This window comes from Quercus robur, chromosome 5 (genome assembly GCF_932294415.1).
Source record: "Quercus robur chromosome 5, dhQueRobu3.1, whole genome shotgun sequence".
NCBI classification, from domain to species: domain Eukaryota; kingdom Viridiplantae; phylum Streptophyta; class Magnoliopsida; order Fagales; family Fagaceae; genus Quercus; species Quercus robur.
In genome coordinates, this window is record NC_065538.1 from 47,243,545 (window position 1) to 47,265,411 (window position 21,867).

The window sequence follows — 21,867 nt, forward strand, 5'->3', positions numbered from 1 at the left end:
AAATCAATTCCGATATAGATTTAATGTGGGCATAAAAGTATAAAACATTACTATATAGGATTAAATACTCAAAATCTCAGAGGTTTAGGGAGATTAGTATATATTGTTTTTTTTTAAATTTTTAGAAAAGTAATATGTCTACAACATTTTTACAACAAATTCTAAATAACAGGTTGTTACTGGTGGTTATTGTTGGGGTAAAAAAGTAATCTTAGTATTAGGTTTAAATTTGAACTAATGATAACTAACCATCTATGATTTGTTGTAAAAATGGTGTGGACGTAGTATCTTTTGAATTTTTAATTATAAATTAGGTAAAAGCGGATGATTTTGAAAAAAAAAAAAAAAAAAAAAAAAAAAGTAAAAGAGATCGTTTATCCCGCCTCGTGGAACTTTAAAATCTATAAATACAAAGCTCATTCAAACAGAACCCTTCCATTTCCTTCTCCACTTCATTCATTCCAAAAGCTTCCGTACTCGTTTTCCTTCAAATCAAACAGCCTTTCTTCTCAGTTCTCTTCTACTGCAAAACCAGGCACGTCTCTCTCTCTCTCTCTCTGTGTGTGGAAACTACGGATGTGAAATACTTCATAATTTTGCAGTATTGATAGCGTATAATCTAGGTTTTTGGATCTTCAAGTGATCCTTTGCTTTTCTGAACTGAGAAAATAAGAAAGAATTGAATTCGTTGTTGTTCATGTTCCTGTAATTGATTAATTTCTAGCGAATTTGCAGATCGACTTGATTCTTGAATGAAATTGATTTGATTTTGTTTTCCTTTAAAAATTTATACTTCTGTTGTGCCTAATATGGTGGATTTAGGTCATAGAGTTTGTGAATTGTTTGAAAATTGAGTTGTATGTTGCTCATTTTTTACATCGGATTTCATTTGAACTATTCTGTGGTTAGTGAAATCTTTATCATTTTCCATTTTTGTTTGGTTTTGTTAATTAAATCAGTTCGATTCCACAATAACTTACAGTTTGGTTTTGATCTAGAAATTCTCTGAACAGTAACTCTACATTGTGTATAAGGTAGATTATTTTTTGGTAAGTGAATTGAATTCTCTTTCACCTTTAACTTTGAAGCTATGATCAAAATGAGACCAGTTCCTTAAAATATTTGTAATTTTTGCGAATCTATTTAGTTCGTTTGTATATCATTTTGATGGTTCCTGAATAAATTGATTTATTCACCAATTTTTTAGAAACTATCTTAGTTTTTCTCATCGTTGAATTAAGCGTCACTGTTTGGATTTGAGGTCTCTGTCCTTTTCCCCTTTTTTTTTGGTTGTAAAAAATAATTTGAAAGCATGTGTAGCATCGGAATATATTTCACATGCAATACTTTGAGAGTGAACATGTAGAGAAATAGAAATAGAATACACTTGATTTGTTCTGAGAGTGAATTAGTTCTTGCGCATGCCTCTAAATTTCTTAACTGATTTAGCTCTTTGTTACTGCATATCCAAATATCTTTCAATTATGAACTTAATGCATCTTTTAAGATGGATTTGTTTCATAATTGATAAGTTATACCTAGTGGGTCTTAAACCCACAACCTCACCATTCGCCTTGCTCCTACAATATGACCTATAGCTAATTCGTATCATTTCAGATATATAAGACTATAATTAAAAAGAAAAAGAATATATATATATATATATATATATTAATATGCCAACCTTTCATTGATAATATGCCTTCCCCTGGTTTTTATTGATGAATGTGGGTCTCACTAATGACTTTCGGGAATGCTTAATGCTTCACTGTGTGGTTTCTTTCAAGTAATATCTTTGTTATCAAATTTTGAGAGCTTTGTTGTGGTATCTTAAAATGGACAAATTTCGTCAATTTTTTTGGTTTTACCCTTTCTCATCTTTTATGCTCTTAATTATTTTTTTAAAACTTTGTTGGCTAGGTTGGATGGTCCTGTAGTTCTGCATTCTAATTGCCTCTTTTTCAATTGAATCCATATCTGAATGTTTCTGGCTGTTTTCAGACGTCAATCATACCTTTAGTTATCTTTTCAGATGGCAGAGTCACAGAAGGGAACTTCATCTATCAAATCAAAAGAGAAAACGTCACTGCTAGGTATCTCCTTGTCCTAACGTATGTAGTAAGATTTTCTAACTTAATGGATTTAGGCCCCTTATCACATAAATAATAGTGTACGAGAATTAGAAATTAAATGTTCTGTCATGTGCATGACTTAATTTTGTAATGAATTAGTTGGCGATTTTCAGACATCATGGTGTATGTAGAGGGTTCCAAATAAACAAGGCGAGATATAATGTAAGCGTAGGCTAGTGAAATCTGAATTAGCACAACCATGAGTTTTTGCTCCAAAGTGTGCCAGAAGACAAGGATCAGTGTGGCCAACCCTATATTTGGTTGCTTAAATCCTCAAGTTTTGACATCTTGTTACATATAAATTTACCTGAATTAGTTGTTTATTAATGACATGCTCATTTACACATTATAATGAGTCCAATATTCCTTTTTAAGCAGATGATGAAATTGGAAATGAGTTCCTCAGTTCCTGGAAATCAATGTCGGTTACAGAAGATGATGCTATGGATTTTAACTTTGACACAGTACCCAAAGGCAAAAAGAAGGCATTCAACTTTGAGAAAATGTGAGTACTGGAAAAACATTGTGGTTCATTTGGATGGAGGTGTTTGAAGGGAAGGATTTGAGTTTCAGTTTTTATTTTGAATGAATTGAATAAAGTATAACTGGGAAAAGTTTTCTTTGGTAAAAAATTATAGATGGATTAAATCTTTATTAATATGTGGATTTGAAATGATTAGGTGTAAGATATTATATAAAACCCATATCATAACAAGTGTTTTTGTTTGCACAAAATCCTCAAAGCTCAAATCCATCATGTGTTCTTAAATTCATACAAAGTAATTTATACTAGCAATTGGTTTTCAAATCCCTTCATTTGAAATCCTCCATGCAAATTTAGTTGTTGCAAATTTAATGAAAGTAAAATATCAATTTAATGGTGATATCTTAATTGTGAACACCTTATTGATTTTCTAAACATTGAATTGCATTCTGATTTTGAGTATTTATTTAAACTCCTTAAGCTTTGCTTAATGATTTCTTCTCATCTCTTCTGTTTTCTTATTTATATTCTGCACCATTATGCCCTTTTTGAGAATATCTGGTGAATTTTCTGTTTTATATTTACTAAATTGTATTTTTTTCAGAAATTCTGGCTCACTGAAATGTTTGTTTCTAAACCTGTAGATATATTACTGATAATTGCGGCTGCCCTTGCTGCATAATACTTTGAGGAATATTACTTAGAAGCAATGTTTTTTCTTTGGATATATTTCAGGGATATGGATTTCAATCTAGATGGTGATTTTGACAAGTTGTCATCATTCAAAGTAGACATGTCAGACCTTGATTTCTCATGTTCACCGAAAAAAACTGCAAAGCCCAAGGGAAGTACAGGAGAAGAACGTTCCAGTGGAAATAATAAAGGGAAAAAAGATGGCTTTAATTTCTCTTTTGATTTTAGTGAGTAAGTGGACAATTCTTCCAAGATGTCTTTGGACCTTTTTATTCTGTTCTATTATGTTTTTGAATTTTATACCAGTAATTCAATTGGACTTATGATTTCATTTTCAAAATTGCTTAACCTGGCACATTTCTGTTTGTATTTAGTTTGGATGGTTTCAATTTAGATTCAAGCTTAATGAAAGAAGATAAGAAATCTAACAAGGCCTCAGAAAGCAAAGGAATTGCTTCAGAGAGAAGTCAGTGTCAAGGTTCTAAATTAAACCTGACTGAAGGTAATGGTAGCTGTGATGAGTCAAGCTTAATGAATGAAGATAAGAATTCTTACAAAACCTCAGATAGCAAAGGAGTTGCTTTAGACCTGACTGAAGGTAATGGTAGGTATGATGATAGCTCTAGCATGAAAGTTCCAGCAACCAAAAGTGCAGTCACTTCAAAGGTTGAGACTTTAATTGGTGGTCAAGGGGAATTTAATTCCTTCAATGATGATTCTGCTTCAAAATCTGAAACCTTTGAAAATTTGGTTCTGACACATGGGGGAAGAACTTCTCCAGGGAAAACAATAATGATGAGTGCAGAAGAAACTGATCAACAAATTTGCTCATCTCAGAAGTCAATGTTCACAGAACCATCTTCTCAGCTGGTCAAAGATGATATACCTGTCAAACCTGTACATGACAATGAATCAAATCAACACACTCTTTTGGATTTTTCAAAAGTACAGACACAAATTTCTTCATTGGGCACAAAAGAAAAAACTGCTTCAGGTGGAGAGCAAACTGATGCTGACAAAATGATTTTTAGTATGGGATCTCATCATGAAGATTCAGCATGCAAGAATTCACCTCCAATGCACATCACTGCATCAGACAACAATGATGCTGAAAGGAATAAGACTGGTGGCAATGAACCAATCAGATTTATGGATGACATGGAACCAGCTGAATCAGCTGAACAAGATTTAGATATGGAAGACAACACCGTCACAAATATCTCAAGGCAAATGCCATATGACACCAAGGGGGTCAAAAAGAACGAGAGTTCAACTTCCAATCTTTCTTTGGCTCCATTGGACAGGTAAGAGAATTCAGAAATTTAGGAAAGTTCTTTTTTTAATGAATTAAGATAATGAGAAACCATTCAGCACTAATCTTCTAAGATGGCTTCAAGTGAAAATATCACAAAATGTACTACTTCTGTTAGAGAAACTGTATATGAAGCTTATAAATCTGGAAATTAGAAGGCCTTTTTGGTTTATAAGTTTATATCTATCTATCTATCTATCTATATATATGTAAGTTCTTTGGATTTGTCACGTATTCATGCATTCTGTTGAACAATATCTATTCCATTTTCATCCATTATGTTCATAATCTGTGATGATTAATCTTTGACACTGCATGTTAACTTTGAGGTTCCGTTTAGAGCACATGTTTTGTTTACTTGATGCAGGGTAGTTGATACGAGGACACTGGTGAAAGGAAAAGAAGATGGAGACATCCACTCTATTTCTTGTAAGAGGCCAGAGGAAACTGGACCTAAAGATCATCAGCCATCTGGGACAAAGTTTCCCTCAATTGGCAGCAAAAGAGTTGGGGCCATGCATCTATCTCCTTCCAGTGAAAAAGTGTGAGTAATGCTTTATGTAACAATTGCTATTATTGGCCTTCAAATGATCGTCTATTTGATATATTCTGCAACAGGGAGGGCTTGAATGCTAATGATGCACAGACTGGAAGCAAATTGGTTCATACTACAATTTCAGTTGCTAGAGAATTAACAAAAGACCGACCTCTTTTGTTGGGAAGTGAAAATAATGTTAAAAATCTTAGTAAAATCAGGTGAGGCATCTGTACCAGATAGTTCCATTTTCAGATAAAGCTTCTACACTTGGCATTATGTTAAACATTTGTCCCTCCAGATTAGATCATTTAAGAACTGTAAAAAGAAAAAGTTCCCCTATTGAAGATCAAATGACAATGCCCCTCACAATCTTTAACAGGGAGGGCATAAATTCTGATAATGTAACAATTGGGAGCAAGCTGATTGAGAATTTACGGCCACAAGACAAAGAAGTAAAAAAAGGTGAATTTGTTTTGCTAGGAAGTGAAAAGAGCGTTAAAGACCATCATTCTTTGAGGTAAGCTATCTATACTTTATTTAACTATTTTATATACATACATACATTCATATATATATATATATATATATATATCATCTTGTAATTAAGCTTTGCTGTTTGACTTTATGTTGAAGTTCTTTATATCAGAGGTACATTACTTTGAGCTTTGAGTTGGGTTGTTTGGTCATTCAACAACTGAAATATCAATTGCTTCAAATAGGATTTTCCTAAGTGTTTTAGCTGAAATATCAATTTCTTTACATAGGATTTTCCTAAGTGATTTAGAGCTTTAAAAGTTCCCTTTGTTTGTCCCATCCATGTAACGTAAGAGAACTCTTTTGTTGGTTGTATTTCAGTCACTGTGGAAAGTAATATCAATTCATGCATAAATGCTTAAGAACCTTTGTGACAATGCCTATTAAAGATGAAATTTGGCATGCTTATACGATTATTATTGTCTATTGATGTCAACCTTGTGTTATTGATCTTAAATAGAGTTAAAAAAAAAAAAAAACTGTAAAGTGTTTGGATAAGAAGATGAGGATCCTAAATGTAAAATTGATGAAGTAAAATGATGGAAAACTAATTATGGGTGGAACTGACAATGCAATATATATGCATATTGGCATATTTTTTAGATGTTTGTACATCATCATTTTTTTGAAGGAATCTATGTTCAATACAAGTTTCCTCATTTAGTTGATTTTAGATAATGATTTTTCAAAAAGTTACCCTGTTTTTTGGGACATGTGCTAATTATACTTCAGTCACTCCTCACTATATTCAACAGATAAAGTTCTTTGAAAAGCCTTGTTACCATAGATTGTTTTTATTTTTTGGATTTTAATCTTCTGTTTTGAACATGACTGCTTAGTCTCCTAATCTCTTTATGATAATGCTACTGTAGTAAGTTCTCTCAGACATATATTCTGTTCTGTAATCTTTTCATAAGACCTTATAGGGAAATATTATATTGTTGAGAGAATTTTGTGAATCTTTCCAGCCTAACTGGTAAGACAACTGAATGTGGTGCCCGGACAAGCGTGAATTCTAAACTTGTGCTTTCGAGCATGGAGTCAATGCGGCACTTGAAGAACGTTTCGGCTGAAAGGAATAAACTTTGCTCCATAAAAGCTGGCAAGAGGACACCTGATCTCTCTAGCATTAAAACTTCAAGGTATTATTCCCATATAGGTATAAGTCTTCTTTAATGGCTGCCTTACTATCTGAAAATAGTTTACTAGTCTTTAAATGATGTATGTCTTCAATGTAGGATTACAGAGGCAAACAAAGTTCTATCAAGTTCTATAAGTTGGAGAGAAATTAACTCCTTGGAAAAGTCAGAGAAAAAAATGAAAGTACAGGGAAATATAGCATTGAAGACTGAGCGTTGTGTTGACAGTACTGAGAAACAGACGTCTCAGAGCCCATCCTTGAAAAGGAAAACATTTGAGGTTTTATATTATTAAGCCACTCCTTGTTATTCATAAAGATCTCTTGAAAATGATATCACAACAATAATGATCTCATATGAAGCTTCAGTAAGTTATAAGAAAATTATCATGACTTCCCATCACCAATATTGATAGGAAGCTACTTTGCAGGCATCAAATGCAGATTCAGTGTACTTAAAGCCTCTAAAACGCCTCTCTGCATCACCTAGTGAAAGCAGGTATGATTGTTCTATTGACAATAATATGTTCTAAACTTACTGGAATAACATGTGCTTTATCAAAAATCACCTGCAGCAATTCAAAATTACCTTTGGAAAGTGTCCTTGAAGAACAGGTAGATATCTATAGAGTTCGTTGGTTTATTTATCAACCCTAACTGCTGAACTTTATATGAAAACATATAGATGGTTGAAGCCTTATTAGGTGAACATAAGTTGCTTCACTTTCCTTTACATGTGCTCCAGGTTTGCATTCATGGGATTCAGGCAGAGAGTAGTGCAAAGCATGTCTTTACTGACCACCGGACCTCTGGACTTGAATGTGCTCGAGAGGTGAACATGATGGACTTGGAAATTCCTTTAGTTATGGAGAATGATGGAAATGTTGAGAAGGCTGAGGCATATACGAAGGATCTTGATGATGTGAGTAAACTAGGATTTATTTATTAGATATTAAGTGATTCATATAGGCTTCACACAATAGTTGCTCATCAAACCATGAACTTGACAGTCTCTCAAACCTGTATGTGACTTTGAAACTGTGAACCTGAAACTTGAAAAGGACTTGCAGTTGTTAAATTGTAGAGGTACACATCTTCATTTAGTGAAATGCTGACTTTGAGATTCCCAATGACCAAAAAATTCTTTCCAATTCAAACCAACATAGCACTAATGACCCTCCCTGGGTCAAAGTTTGGACTTTGTCTTTACAAGGAGGATGTAATCAGCCCAAAACTTGCAACTGATGCAGGAGACTTAAATAAATATTTAAATTAATTTTTCTAGTCGTATGTAGTTTATTTTTAGGTCCTAGTATTTAATTAGGTTTATTTTTATTTTTAATTTGTCCTTATGTTTTCTATCTTGCAGATTTGCAACATGCTGAGAAAGAAGCATGAGGAAGCCAAAGAAATATTAGTTCGAGCTATTGTCAACAATAACAATTTGCTGATGCTTAACCATCCCATCTATGACGAGAAGATATCCTTACTTTCTCTGATGTTAAGTTCTTTTTTTCTTTGTTCGGTTTTTATTGTGTTGGAAATTCCTTCATAATTGAGAACATCCGTAAGATTCAGAGTTTCGCTTCCCAACTGATGTCCAAGGAGCTTCAAGCATGATCAGTGGGTGGCAGCAACAGTTTTCATATTAAGGTTTGTGTAAGGCATTTTCTGGCTGACTTAGCCTAATTTTCTCATCCACCGGATTGCACATTTTTATTTTTGTATAGCTAAATTAAAGTAGACGAGTTTGTATTCTTGTGTTAATTTCAGGGAAAGGCTAGATGTTCTCTTTCATCATGGCTAAGTGGTGACGGCACGGTTGGACACTCACGTGTGATGCTTCATAGGTTGAATTGGATTTATCATTTGAACTGCCTACTTGCAAATATTCTCAAGCTGATTTCTTGTCAGCTCATGCATGAGCAATACCATTTCTGATAAATAAATAAGGCTAATTGTTAGTAAACACATTGTTGCACACACTGTACACAAATTATTTCTTGAACTGAAATTGTGTTTTGAAGTCAAGATTTGAGTTTTAAAATTTTTGAATTGAAATTGTGACTTCAAGACATGTTTTCAGTTCAAAAACTGAATTGTGTATTTTTTGTGTGTAATAGAGCAATGTGTAATAAATACTGCCCAATAGATAATAACCATGATTTGAATGCTTACAAGGTACCTATTCTTTGTCTCTCTCTCTTGTTTTTTGGTGGGTTTGTCACATGTTTTGCCTTGTGGTTGGGGCCAATTTGATCCAAGTTCAATTCTCCCTAAAATATAAAAATTTAAAATTTAACAAAAATGGCATGGAAGTGAACAGAAGCGAGCTGAGGTCCAGTTGGTTTGTAATTACTTGATAGCAATTTCAAGCAACCGCATAATTTTTTTTCTCGTGTACAAGACTGCAAGTTCATAAATGTTAAATCTCACAGCGTGCAATTTATTACAACATTCATACAAGTTGATAGCGGTCACGTTCTGAAAACAATTTGTATGCAAAAACGAAGCATGTCATACAATACATATATATATATATATATATATATATATATATATATATATATAATTTGAAACTTTAGTAAGAGTGTTTTTGGTTTCATTGAAATCACCCTGTTTTTTAGTTTTCATTTCTTGTTTTCTGTGGGTCCCACCACCTCAATGTTTGTTTGGTTTCAATTTTTGTTCCTAGTTTTTTTGGAACTCTTCACCCAAAAGAGTGAGAATGAGATTATGAGAACAAAAAAAGAGAATAACATTTTGGAGTTTTCAAAAATTTGAGAACCGACTTAAGTAAAATTTTCATAATAAAATGGACATAATGGTAACCCACACAACACGTGCCTTTAATTGAGCCCAGTGACTCTTTTCTTCCTTTTTACTTCAATCTCTCTCTCTCTCATGCTAGATCGCTAGCTTGCTATGTTGGTGGTCGCACTAGATGATGGGTGCTTTTTTTTTTTTTTTTGGTTGTGTGGCTGTTGGTGTTGTTGATGGTGGAGGGGGGTTCTGGGTTAGCTATTGGTGGTGATGCGTTATTAGTTGTTGCTGAATTTGCTACGTTGTCCTTGTAGATTATGCCAAAGTGATGAAGAAGCTCAATTTTTGTGGTTAAAACATTGGGCTTCCACAGTAGGTGATGCCAATTTCCTGGACTTTAAAGAGGGAAAAATTCACCTCCAACTTTTTGCCTTTTCGTGCTCTCCTCCTATTGCTTGCATTTCAATCCCGTAATCAAGTAGGTTGTAGAGTAGGGGTGGAGTTGTTTTTCGGTTGGTGTGTGTGTGGTTTTATATTCCTGCTATGATAGATGATATTGGTGTGGCGGTGAATTTTTAATTGGAAGATAATAGGGGAAAAAACACGCGAGACCAAAAATTGATGCCAAGCAAATGTGAGTGGTTTTTTGAGTTGTGAAAATGAGTTACGAGAACTAAGTTTTGAAAATGAAAATTGAGAACAAAACGTTGAGGAACCAAACAAAGCCCAACTTGTTAAGAAAGATGGGTCATCAATGATGATTAAACACACTCCAACATTTTTTTTTTTTTGTGAAACAATTTAGAATTGGCACACAATTTTAGGGGCTTTCTCGAGGGTGTGAGAAAGAGCAAGGAACCTATGCTGGTTTTTTTCTTCCTTAAATTATTTTCTCTTGAGTGAATCTTTTATTAAGCTACAATTTTGGGGCCTTTTTAAATGGAGGCTTTGGGCTATAGCAAGTGACTTAACCCTACTTTCGATTATAGGTGGATCCGTCAAGGTGGTGTTAGAATTCTACAATTGTGTCAGTTTCCTCTATGTTCCCATGCGTGTCTAAAATACTAATTTTCACATGTTTTTGTGAGCACAAATTCTTGGTTGATTTACAGACAACGATCTTGGAGACTTGTGAATTCTAAGAATGAACTCAAACTAATGTTGGAAACCCTTACTTGATTTATTCCATACAGTCAGCAGTGTGCTCTTTGGTTCTTATCACCATTAGTATTAATTTTGTTCCACCAAATTTCATGGCATTCATTTCACTTTTGGTGGCAACTATGAAACAAAAAAGTTCAGCTTAAAAAACATAAGGGGAAACGCATAGATTAAGAACTTTGTGATAAATGTAGGAGGGCACTGGGCATTGCCGGTTCGCCAATCTTGTGAGCAACATTAGATTTTGAAGATCGCAGAAGCCAATAAGCACCGGAGCTGAACTTAAATAGACTAAAGGGAAGCATATTTAAGAGAATTTTCATTGGCTTAAAATATTCTAGGAATATATTGCTGAATTTTTAGGGACTATTTGAATACTGCTTATTTTGTTGAAAACTGAAAACTTATTGCTGAAAACATTTTAGTAAAATAATTTTTAAAACACAAAACACTGTAGCAATGAGTGATTACTGCATTTTTCATGGGTTTGGTGGTCCATGAATAGTGCCGTGGGACCCCAAAAAAAACGTAAAACGCAACTTAATTGCTGGGCAAACGCACACTTAGTATAATGGAATCACATTAGTAGAGATGGAGTTAGGACTTGAAGTTATGGCGGGTCGCTCTGACCGTTGGCTTTGCTGCTTCTTAGCTACCGAGATTTTTATTTATTTATTTATTTATTTTTATTCAGTTTTTGATGTGTGCGTCTTCTGCTAGGTAAAGACAATTATTTTATTTAATTTTTTTTGAAGGGCTAGTTGTTTGTTTTGAGTAAAATTGGTTAATTAGGCTTAAATATTTTTACCTTTACTATTAATAATTTTTGTTATTCCTCTAATTTTTTTGGGCATGAATATTTTGTTTTAGATTTTAAATCTATAAATTTTTTTTAATGGCCTTTAAATGAGGAAAATCTTAGAATTACAAATTTTTTTACAAATTGCTAATATGGTGAGTGATTATTGACAAGTAAAAAAGTGATGTAAGAAGTAAGTTCAAATGTGAACCAATAAAAATTTGTACATAACAGTTTGTAATAGTGTTATAGATAAGTTAATAAAAAAATTTGGGAGGGGGGGGGGGGGTGTGGGGCGGTAGTCAATATATATAGTGGTCTTAGTTTCGTACAAAATCGTGTTTAGTCCATTGTGTATTGGAAGTTCCATTTTTTCCACTTGAATTAATTAATATAAGAATGGTATCAGTATATACATATATAACACCGTGCAGGTTGTGTATCTACAACTACAAGCTAGCCTAGCAATTTCGAAACCTAGAGATTAAAAATGGTAAAAATGGATAGGTTGAGATTTTGCATGTGCCTTACACTGCTATTTCTTTTGTTTTTGAGGTCCGAAACTCGGTCTCTTAATCCAAACATGGATGGAAGCAATCAATCCAGGTCAATCCCAGCATTGGTCAAAGGTGCTAATAAGGAACTCCTTAACTGTGATATCAAAAATGAAGATCCTACCACAGATCGGCAGATTCCAGGAGGTCCTGATGCAAAACATCATTATGAACATCAAAAGTAAAGTACGTCAATGAGAGCTGGAGGCACTCATCGGTATCTCACTTCTTATGTAATAAAATGGGTAACTTTTACATTTTCTCATGACTCTAAACTGTGAGGTCAGTCCTAATGTCTTTTCTAAATTTAAATTTGAGCATTCAACTCTCAAATTTAAGTTTAGGAGGGATATTGAAAATGGTCTTATAAATGAGAATGAAAAAAAATGTAATTTATCCTTATTAAAAATGAATAAATTTCTATGTTCATGCGTGCATGTACTATGACTAAGAAGTTTGGCTACGTTTTCCTCGTGGAGGAGAGAATTGTTCTATATATAATGATATATGCTGAATATGGCTTTTTAATTTGATGAATGTAGTACCAACGGTTTAGTGATTAATAATTTGTTTTCCTAAATCGTATAAGTGTTGCAATTTTTATGCTTGTTTGGGGATAATTCTACTGAAAGGAGCGTACTAAATGTGCATTTTCCCAAGTTACAAAATAAAGAAAGGGGTAAAAGAGAATATCGTTTTCACGATGTGGTCTAAGTGCAAAGAAGAGATTTATATTGATTAGCTCATAACAAAATGTGTAATATAATATAGCCGCAAAAAATAGCTAAGCGGTGCTTAAGGAAGACTGAGGATAACATAAACAATGGTATAGGATAATATCTAACTTTCTCAATTGTGAATACTCGAGGAGAGTTATAAATATATAAGAACTAAAAGTTAATGGGTAATGATTGAGAGTAGTAGGGCTCCAGGAATTTTTTTAAGATTGTCATTAAAAAAAATTAAATTATACAAAATTTAATAAAAAGAGAACTTGATTATATTGATATCAGAAGGGAAAAAAAAAAATTATATATATATATATATATATGAACTTTTACAATTCTTTTTACTAACACAATTAAAAAGCAAAAATGACTTGATGAGAGATAAAGTAAGAACTACAAATGTTGAGATGAGAGTAAGAAAGTGAGTAATGATGATACATAAGAGGGAATATATATATATATATGTAGAGAGAGAGAGAGAGAGAGAAAGCATCAGATAATACATGTTATGATTGCGAGCCAAGTTGTTAAGAAGAGCAAAGTTACAACTATTGCAAATTTGAGGAGAGCAAAGTTATTGGTGCTGTTGAGAAGAATTCATGGCCACATTATCTTTTTTGATACCATTTCTTTTTAGGAAAAATGAAATTATAAAATATTTTATGTAATGGGTTGAACGGGTTATGAATCCAAAGGAGTAGGGGTTTTTAACTTTTTTTTTAAAATGAGATTTTTATTGAATATACATAAATATATATATATATATATATATATATATATATATATATATTCATTTGTTATTGTTTGAGCTAGTGGTGGCTCCATGATTTTATTTTTCTTTAGAGGGGTCATTCAAATTCGTGTTGAAGGAGTTAATAAGGACCTTTTTAAAAATAATATTTTCTTATTTCATCTTGATCATTAGGATGATAGGATGAGATATTGTCTCGTAACCCATGATCCAATAGAAAATCAAGTTCTTTAAGAAGATGAATCATTGGGAGGAGAAGAATCTTAATACATGTGATTTCCTTATTAGAAATTTATCCATAGTAATAGCGTGGTGGGCCTTTTTGTACTCTGGGCTGGGCTATTCTTGTTATACTGCGGCCCAATAGTTCTAGGTTTGGAGACTCGGGACTGGCTCAACTGAAACCCATCTTAAGCCAGCTTGTGCACAAACTAGGACTCCTTTACTTAGATCTTTGATCACGTGCCCACGACAGAGGATGCTGTCACAGAAAAGTTATGGCAGGAGGGACATAATATAACATGATAAAAAAGAAAAAGAAAAAAAAAAAAGAGGCATTCTAACTAAAGTGTTTGCTGTCAATCAAAGATAACATTTAAACAACCTTGCAACAGGAAGACACGACAATATGAGTATGGCAGAAATAAATTAGCAACAATGAAATGTTAATGCTTAAACAACCATGATAAAAGAGGGAAAGGGGATTAATCTGTTGAACTTGGCTTCTTAACAGATTTGAGTCCAAGAAGGGAACCAATCTCCAATGTGGGCAATCTTATAGGGAAATCTTCCATAGAAATTGCCTACTTTGAAAGAATGGACCTAAGTGGCTTAATCTCAAATCCTTTAACTTGTTAGGGAGTAGGCTATTGAGAGGGAGAGAAGAGAGTAGCCTATTGGTGCATGCCCTATCACACCTCTTTGTTTTCTCACTTCACTTCCTACTTTTTTTTTTCTTATCCTCTCTGTTTTTCTTTTGCTTTCTATTTCTCTCTTCTTTCTATGTTTCCTGCTGTTTTTCCCTTGTTCTCCGTTGTTGTTTACTTTGCATGGCTAAGGCCTTTTTATACTGTCTGCCGTGATAAGACTTATCATTTTACTCCTCAACTAATTTTGGCCTATTGCAGGGGTCCTTCCCGGGCCACCCACTGGTCTGCTGGTTGCTCAGCCTCCACCACTACCCTGTGCTGGCTGCGCCATGTTCCATTCCCAGACAAATTGAGTTTTGTTTTATTTTCTTACTTTTCGTAGCACTCCCATTCGGATAAGGGTTGGGTATTCTCTCTTACTAACTCCTATGGTATGCACTTAGTGATTCTAGCTCAGCTTCCCCTATTTTGGGTGGTATGTCATCTCAGCAGGACATTTTCCCTCAAAGAGCTTGAGCAGGAATCCTAAAATAGACTTCCCCCTTCTCCCTATCGCCAGACCATACCTTTTAACCCATGACCCACCGCCCCTATATTGGTTGGGTACAAGTGGGTGGTGTCTAAGCCTTATGCGTGCTCTACTTTCATGTGAGTCCATGGCTTGTCTGCTGTTCATGCGTTTGCCATCACCTACGGGTTTTCAGGTCTTGCTGCTCGTTCTGCCGCTTATTTTTAACTCTTTATGGCATGGATGAGTCATTGGGTCTTCATTCTTTGCATCTCCTTTCTTCCCTGAGTTGGGTACTACTTGGGTATGGGCCTTTTCTTCCTTAATTCAACTCCTGTCTCCTTTTACTTATGGTTTATGGGTTGACTAGTATTCCTGCCACGCCGCTCCATTACTTCTGCCATGTCATCACTAATTAACTCGTGCTTGTTGGGCCTCCTTTGGGCTTGCCAAGTACTTTTCCTTTACTCAGTTCACGTTGCCCAGTATTTTTGCTGGGTTAATTCTCATACCGTCTTAGGCTTCCTTAGCCCATTTTATTCTTTTGGGCATCCTTGGCCCACTTCATTCCTTTGGGCATCTTTGGCCCATTCCATTCTTACATTCCCATGGGTTTTTGCTAAATCTTTCGGGCTTCCCTACCCCAATTACTATATCCTTTACTTTTTGGGGTTTGTTAGCCTTTGCACCAACCCCATTTACTAATTCCTTTCTTTGGGCTTCTCTAGCCCATTTTTGCTTGTTTTCCATTTCTTATGATTCCTATGGGCTTACTACTTCCTTCTCTGGGCTCCCTTAAGCCCGTTTGCTTTCTTTGAGATCCTTTTTTTTTACTGTTTTATAGGCATGCAGACCATTATTTCTGCCATTTGGGTTTAATGGTTTTTTCTTACTTTGCTAATTCTTCTTCCTTCACCCCTTCTATATTGTTGAGCTTCTTCTTGTTATTGGGCCTTTTTACCAAAGTAGGCATCAACAAATAGCAAGAAAATAAATGATAAACTATAAATTCATTGGACATGTTGTTTCTAATATAATGACAATATTAATTATTATTATGAAGATTAAATATTGGAAATCATCTATTGTCTCTTACTATAATAAAATTATTAATTACTGTTTCTAAAATTAATTATATATTATTGCTAAGTGAACTTTAATTTAACATTTATTTTGTCTTTATGCTTTTCAATTCTTTTATTGAATGATTCAACTCAGCTTTGACTATTTATTAGTTTTTGTAATCAAGGATGGACCCAAGGGGGCTCGAGCCCCCTGGCCCAAAAATATTTTTTTATTTATTATATTTTTCATTTTTGTAGTTGGACCATCTCTTAACAAAAACAATCAGTCTAGCTAGCCTAGTCTAACTAGTAACTATCCAACTTAAAAACTTAACAAAAACAATAAAAACATTCACAATGGTGATTGTATTTTAGCTAAAATAGCTTTTTTACCACCAAAAAACCATGTGTTATTTTATTTCTTTTGGAGAGATAATTACAATATACTGCTAACCTCGCAACTCGAACCCTTTCCCCCCTAAAATCCTAAGCACTTTATGCATGGGGAGGTGTCAATTCTGTTACAAGATCTTTGGCAAACCATGTGTTATTGCAAAAGCTAAAACTAAATTTTTTACACCAGTTGATTGTAGCAAGTATTTTATTAAGATTATCTCTCTTCCTTTAATTAGAAAACTCAAATTCTCTCTCTTCCTTTATTATTTTAATGAGTTATTTATTATTAATTTTAAATGAAGTGGAAAAACTTCATTTAAAACTTAATAATAAATAACTCATTAAATTAATAATGAAGTGGAAAAAAAAATAGAACATTTGATGTTGGGTATATTGTAAAGTGATATGGAAAAATAGATAAAGTAACTTAAAAAAAAAAAAAAAAAAATCCTAGCCAGCCTAGTATTAAATAAAAAATTATTTTGTATTTTTTTTATTTGTTGGTAGATAATTGCATTTTAATGTATTAAGAAAAAATGATTTTATGTATTAAGAAAAAATGATTTTATGTATTTATAATTTGTTAATACTACATGGATGCCTATTTGAAAGTTTTTATTTTTATTTTTTTTAATTATTTTTTACTTATACTCCAGTCCCCTCTAGCTTGAAATCCTGAGTCCCTCCTTGTTTGTAATTTATTAAAATAATTATGCTATTAAGAATTCAATACAACATTGCAATCATTAAAAAAAAAAAAAAAATTGTCTTTATTCCCACTGTTCAACACCCCACTTCCACTACCTCACTTCATTCATGTTTACACTTTATCACCAACTTTTTTTTTTTTTTTTTGTTTTTTTGAAGGGGCACTTTATCACCAACTTAATTGTCCTTGATCAACAAATTGCTATCAAATGGGTTATCGTTTGTTGTTGGGTTTATTCTTTTTGTTTATAAAGACCAAGATAAAGGTTGGTGTTAAATTGGTTAGTTGTTGGGCTTAAGTGTTCAAATTTTTATTTTAAGGTGGTCATAAAAAAAATAAAAAATATAATAATAATTTTTCCCCAATTTAAGTGGGGGGGGAAGGGGGGGGGGGGGGGGGTTCATTTGAACACTCTAGATATGCTATGGCATTGCCGCTAGTTTGGGCTATATCTGCTACTATTTGTGCCAAAAAAAATTTTGATCAGATTTGTGCCAATTTTTATTGTTGTATTTGAGCATTTAAAATTTATTCAGGGGCTAAGGATTATGTTTGATGGGTCAAGGTTATTTTATTGATAAATACTAAGGACACAACAAAATGTTCAATATATATATAAATATAAATATATATATATATATATATATATATATATATATATATATATATTTGGGGTAGACAAATTAAATAGATATAATTATATTTATTAGGGATGACAATTTTGCCCCCGTCCCGCTTAACCCGCCCTTCCCCACTTCACCTTGTGCGGATTTTCCCCACCCCGTAAAGGTAGTGGGGCGGGGGTGGGGAAAGATTTTAGCCCTGTACCACAGGCGGGGCAGGGATGAGTTTAGACTTTTTAAACCCACCCTGCCCTGCCCCCCCCCCCCTCCCCCCGCATTGGTAAGAGTTATAATTGTAAAATTTTCATACCCTAAAACCCTACTATTTAAACAAACATATTAATATTAGCTTATTTTATTATACCCAATGTGGTTCTCTACCTTTATTTTATTATGTGTTATACTATGAGTTTTTTTTTTTTTTTTGTGATTATTTTGTTAAACACTTGGATATATTATTCAATTTTTTCTAAAAATTGATTTGATTTTATGGGATAAATTTAGTTGTAATTTCAAGTATATTTTTATTAATGAAATAGGTTTCATTAAAAAAATTATACTAGTTATAAGGCAAATTAACAAAAAGTAGAGTTTTACGGGATGGGGCGGGGCTTTGTGGGGCCCCAAGGGGCGGAGATGGGGTGAGAAAGTTTTCTCCGTCATGCAGGACGGGGTGGGGCAGGGTGGGGATGGTGTAAGACAAAACCATGTGGGGCGGGGATGATGACCCCAACCTTCAGCCCTCCCCCCATTGCCATCCCTAATATTAATGCATATAATTTTTTATATTTATTTATTGCAAATATGAATTGTTTTTTTTGGCAAGTGGTGTTCGTGTGAACATCCACCTTGGCTTCTATCTATGTAGAGCGACCCTTGATGGAGAGTCGTTGAACTAGAACCCATGGATAAGGGCGGATAATTAAAACTACTCATATTATTTTAGTCCAAAAATTCCTCATATAGGTTGTGGTTTGAGTAGTATGCATCACCACTCAAATGAACTGCCACTGGCTTGCTCAAATCGGAGAAACCAGATACTTGGTTTAGGGTAAGGTATGCGTTGAAGGATGATTAATCCATGCAAGGAAAACGAGCATACAGTGAATAAAATGCCCTCTGCTACTGTGGGTCACTTGCGATGCAAAGAATTGTTATCCACTTTCAGGTGTATTATGCGTGGAGCACTATCAATATTTTTTTAAACTTTAAAGTACTCTATCAGAACAAGAAAAAAAAAGTTTAAAGTAATCAAAGTGATTATAAAGCAAAGGCAACTATGATAATGTTTCATTAACAGAGTCAACTGAAAACTCTCTTTTGCACTTTTAAACTAGAGCACATTCCACCGACTACCGTCCAAAATGTCCTTTTGAAGACAAATGTTTTGACTATGAATTTTATATAAGTTCATTCAGTAATTAAAGAGGTCCAATTAATAGAACTTAAGGATTTGAACAATTAATATAAAAGGCAAATAAGTCAGTATTGGCACAACCGTCTCAAATGCTAAATTTTTAGTATTAGAAACATCAAACACTAAAAACCATACCTCATGAAATGTGTTAATTTTAACAATAGCACTTGTACGATACATGTTGTATTTATTTTTGGTGTATTTTTTAATCAACTTTCTATCTCATCAATTTAAAAGTGGTAAAAAGAAAAATATTTTATGTAGAGTGTATTGTAAAGTGTTGTAGTAAAAAATGATAAAATAATAAAATAATAATAAATAATAACAAAGAAAAAATATTTAAATAAATTAGTAAAAAAAATATATATATATATATATATATATATAATGTAGGATATATTGTGTAGAGTGACGTGTTAAAATATATATATATAAAAAAAAAAAAAAAACTTTCTGACATGTTAAAATAACTCTCTTTTTTTTTTTAATTATTATTATTATTATTATTTTTTTAACAACACCTTATGCTAGTTAACACAAGAAGGCATGTGGTTTGGCAAACAACCACAAGCTCTCTTACATAGCTTTCATAAAAGGTGATGGGACTAACGAACCCTTTTGCTTAGATGAACTAAACAGACATCTTCGTCCACCTCTCTACAATGGAGGAAAGCCATTTAATGTTTTAGACAATACGTTGAATGGTTACAAGACTAGCTGTATAGACCGTTGGAGGCTGATCAAAACCTACATTACTGAGTATAAAGGAGTTACCAAGAGAGGCATTAAAGCCACAATAAAAGCCACAACGGCTAGATGCTGCGGAATCATATATAAACACTCCACAGGACCAATATAAGGTACACACAATCGAAAATACAAAGATACACCGTAATTCTAGTCTTTGATACTTTTTTGAAACTTCCATACGCTGACTTTATCATCGGAGACTCTTTGGCAGGCACCATATCAGTGACCACCTAAAGAGGGCTTTGTGCGACATTTTAATTTTTCATCATTTAGGAGTTGAGACTTGCATAGTCCAATGGATCAAGGACAATATTTATTACATATAATCTATTATACACTTGTATCCGTTTAAGATGAGCTAAAAAATTTAGTTTATTTACAGTTTTAGCTTATTTTTGTTTTTATTTATGAATTTTACTACACTTTTTGATATTATTTATAGGCTCTACTGTACTATTCAGCTTATTTTTTAACCTATTTTTTACATTTTTAGTAAAAAAATTTCAATTTTGGCTAAATAAGTGGTTCCTGTATAGAAACCGTACGCACTATTTTTTTTTTTCCCATGGATCAAAATAGTGTTAAATGTATTTTGATGCGGTAGCTACTAGCTAGTTACTATCTAGTAGTAACTAGTAACTGCTAATTGTTGAAGGCAATATGTAGGCAATAGTTTTCTTCCAACCTGTTGAGTTTTTATTTATAATTATTTATTTTATTTGAAAAATGGTATAAAAATACATTTGTATTTAAAAAAATAACTCCACCTACTAAGGCGAAAATAGAGTCACATGGATTGAGATGTGGTGGGTAGCTGGTAGCCAATAGTTAGTATAATATTTAGGACGATATTAAAAAGCACTTAGTGCACTCACAATAAATATGTTAAAATAACTCAAAAGTTATTTTAACATCTCAACCACACAAAAAAAGCCCTCCAATAAAGCTACTATAACTAAATTATTTAGCTATATTTTACCTTCATGCTACAGTGAGCTGCTATTGATAACAGCTCATTGTAGCACGAAGGTAAACATAAAATTCCTTTTTTTTATTCCCTCCTTTCTCATAAAAATCTATAATGGCTCCTCTCTCTCCTCTCTGTTTTTGTTCTCTCTTTTCTCTCTTTCCCGTCGGTGGTTTCGTGGGTCAATTGGTTTGTGGGTATCAGCGTGGGTCGGAATGGTTCATGGGTCGATTTGTGGGTCTGATTGGTTTGTGGGTATTAGCGTGGTTTGTGGGTTCATGGGTATCTGTGTGGTTGTGTGTGGGTTTCGGCGTGGTTGTGTTGTGGTTCGCGGGTATCAACATGGGTCAATTTGTTTGATTTTTGTTAAGTTTTGCTGTGGTTTGATTTCTAATTTGGTTCGTTTGTTTTGTTTTGTTTTATTTTTTATTTTTTTGTTTTTTTGTTTTTTTGTTTTTTTTTCTGTGGTTGGTGGTTGCAAGTTGAGAAGTGGAAGGTTGTTGGGAGCTTTTTTATTTTATTTTTTGTTGCTGTGATTTGGAGGTGGTTGTTGCTATTGTTTTGGTCTTTGTGGCGGATGTTTATTATTATTTTAATGAGTTATTTATATTATTTTAAATGAGTTGCTATATATAGAGTCTTTGATGTTGAGTGTATTATAAAGTAGGTTGTTAAAATAAATAAGGTTGCTTTTTAAGTTGCTAAAAGCTATAATTTTTAGCTTGCTTACTGTAAATGCTCAGCCAACAGTTTGTTTGGATTGCCATGTTTTTATTGGTTCATTTTATTTGAAAATTTTTAAAATTTTTTAAATGGTTATATGCTTGACTCAAAGAATGAATGCTTATAATCTATATCCATATATATATAGAGAGAGAGGATTAATCCCTTCCAAATATTTTGAAAAATCAACTAAAAGATTGGTTTCTGCTAATGGTACTCAAATGAAAATTAAATATGAATTGAATAATGCTCAT

General features: G+C 33.2%; 1 protein-coding gene across 7 annotated transcripts in view; it reads left to right on the top strand.

Annotated features, from left to right (window-relative positions):
* Nucleotides 1–399: 399 nt before the first annotated feature.
* The window catches only part of LOC126726149 (uncharacterized protein At4g18490-like), an 82,388-nt gene continuing 60,920 nt past the window's right edge, over nt 400–21,867 (top strand). Inside the window, exons 1-16 of one of the 7 annotated variants that reach the window (XM_050431276.1) lie at nt 406–535; nt 2,033–2,093; nt 2,511–2,637; nt 3,352–3,540; nt 3,684–4,613; nt 4,989–5,165; nt 5,240–5,377; nt 5,539–5,676; nt 6,662–6,835; nt 6,932–7,112; nt 7,263–7,330; nt 7,407–7,446; nt 7,577–7,753; nt 8,201–8,311; nt 8,395–8,484; nt 8,605–9,015. In XM_050431276.1, the coding sequence (XP_050287233.1) occupies nt 2,033–2,093; nt 2,511–2,637; nt 3,352–3,540; nt 3,684–4,613; nt 4,989–5,165; nt 5,240–5,377; nt 5,539–5,676; nt 6,662–6,835; nt 6,932–7,112; nt 7,263–7,330; nt 7,407–7,446; nt 7,577–7,753; nt 8,201–8,311; nt 8,395–8,451 (2,568 nt within the window). In that variant the 5' untranslated portion in view covers nt 406–535 and the 3' untranslated portion in view covers nt 8,452–8,484; nt 8,605–9,015. Of the gene's footprint in view, nt 536–2,032; nt 2,094–2,510; nt 2,638–3,351; nt 3,541–3,683; nt 4,614–4,988; nt 5,166–5,239; nt 5,378–5,538; nt 5,677–6,661; nt 6,836–6,931; nt 7,113–7,262; nt 7,331–7,406; nt 7,447–7,576; nt 7,754–8,200; nt 8,312–8,394; nt 8,485–8,604; nt 9,016–21,867 lie in introns of those variants that run through there. The other 6 variants (XR_007655733.1, XR_007655731.1, XR_007655730.1 and 3 more) reach the window with 6 other exon arrangements.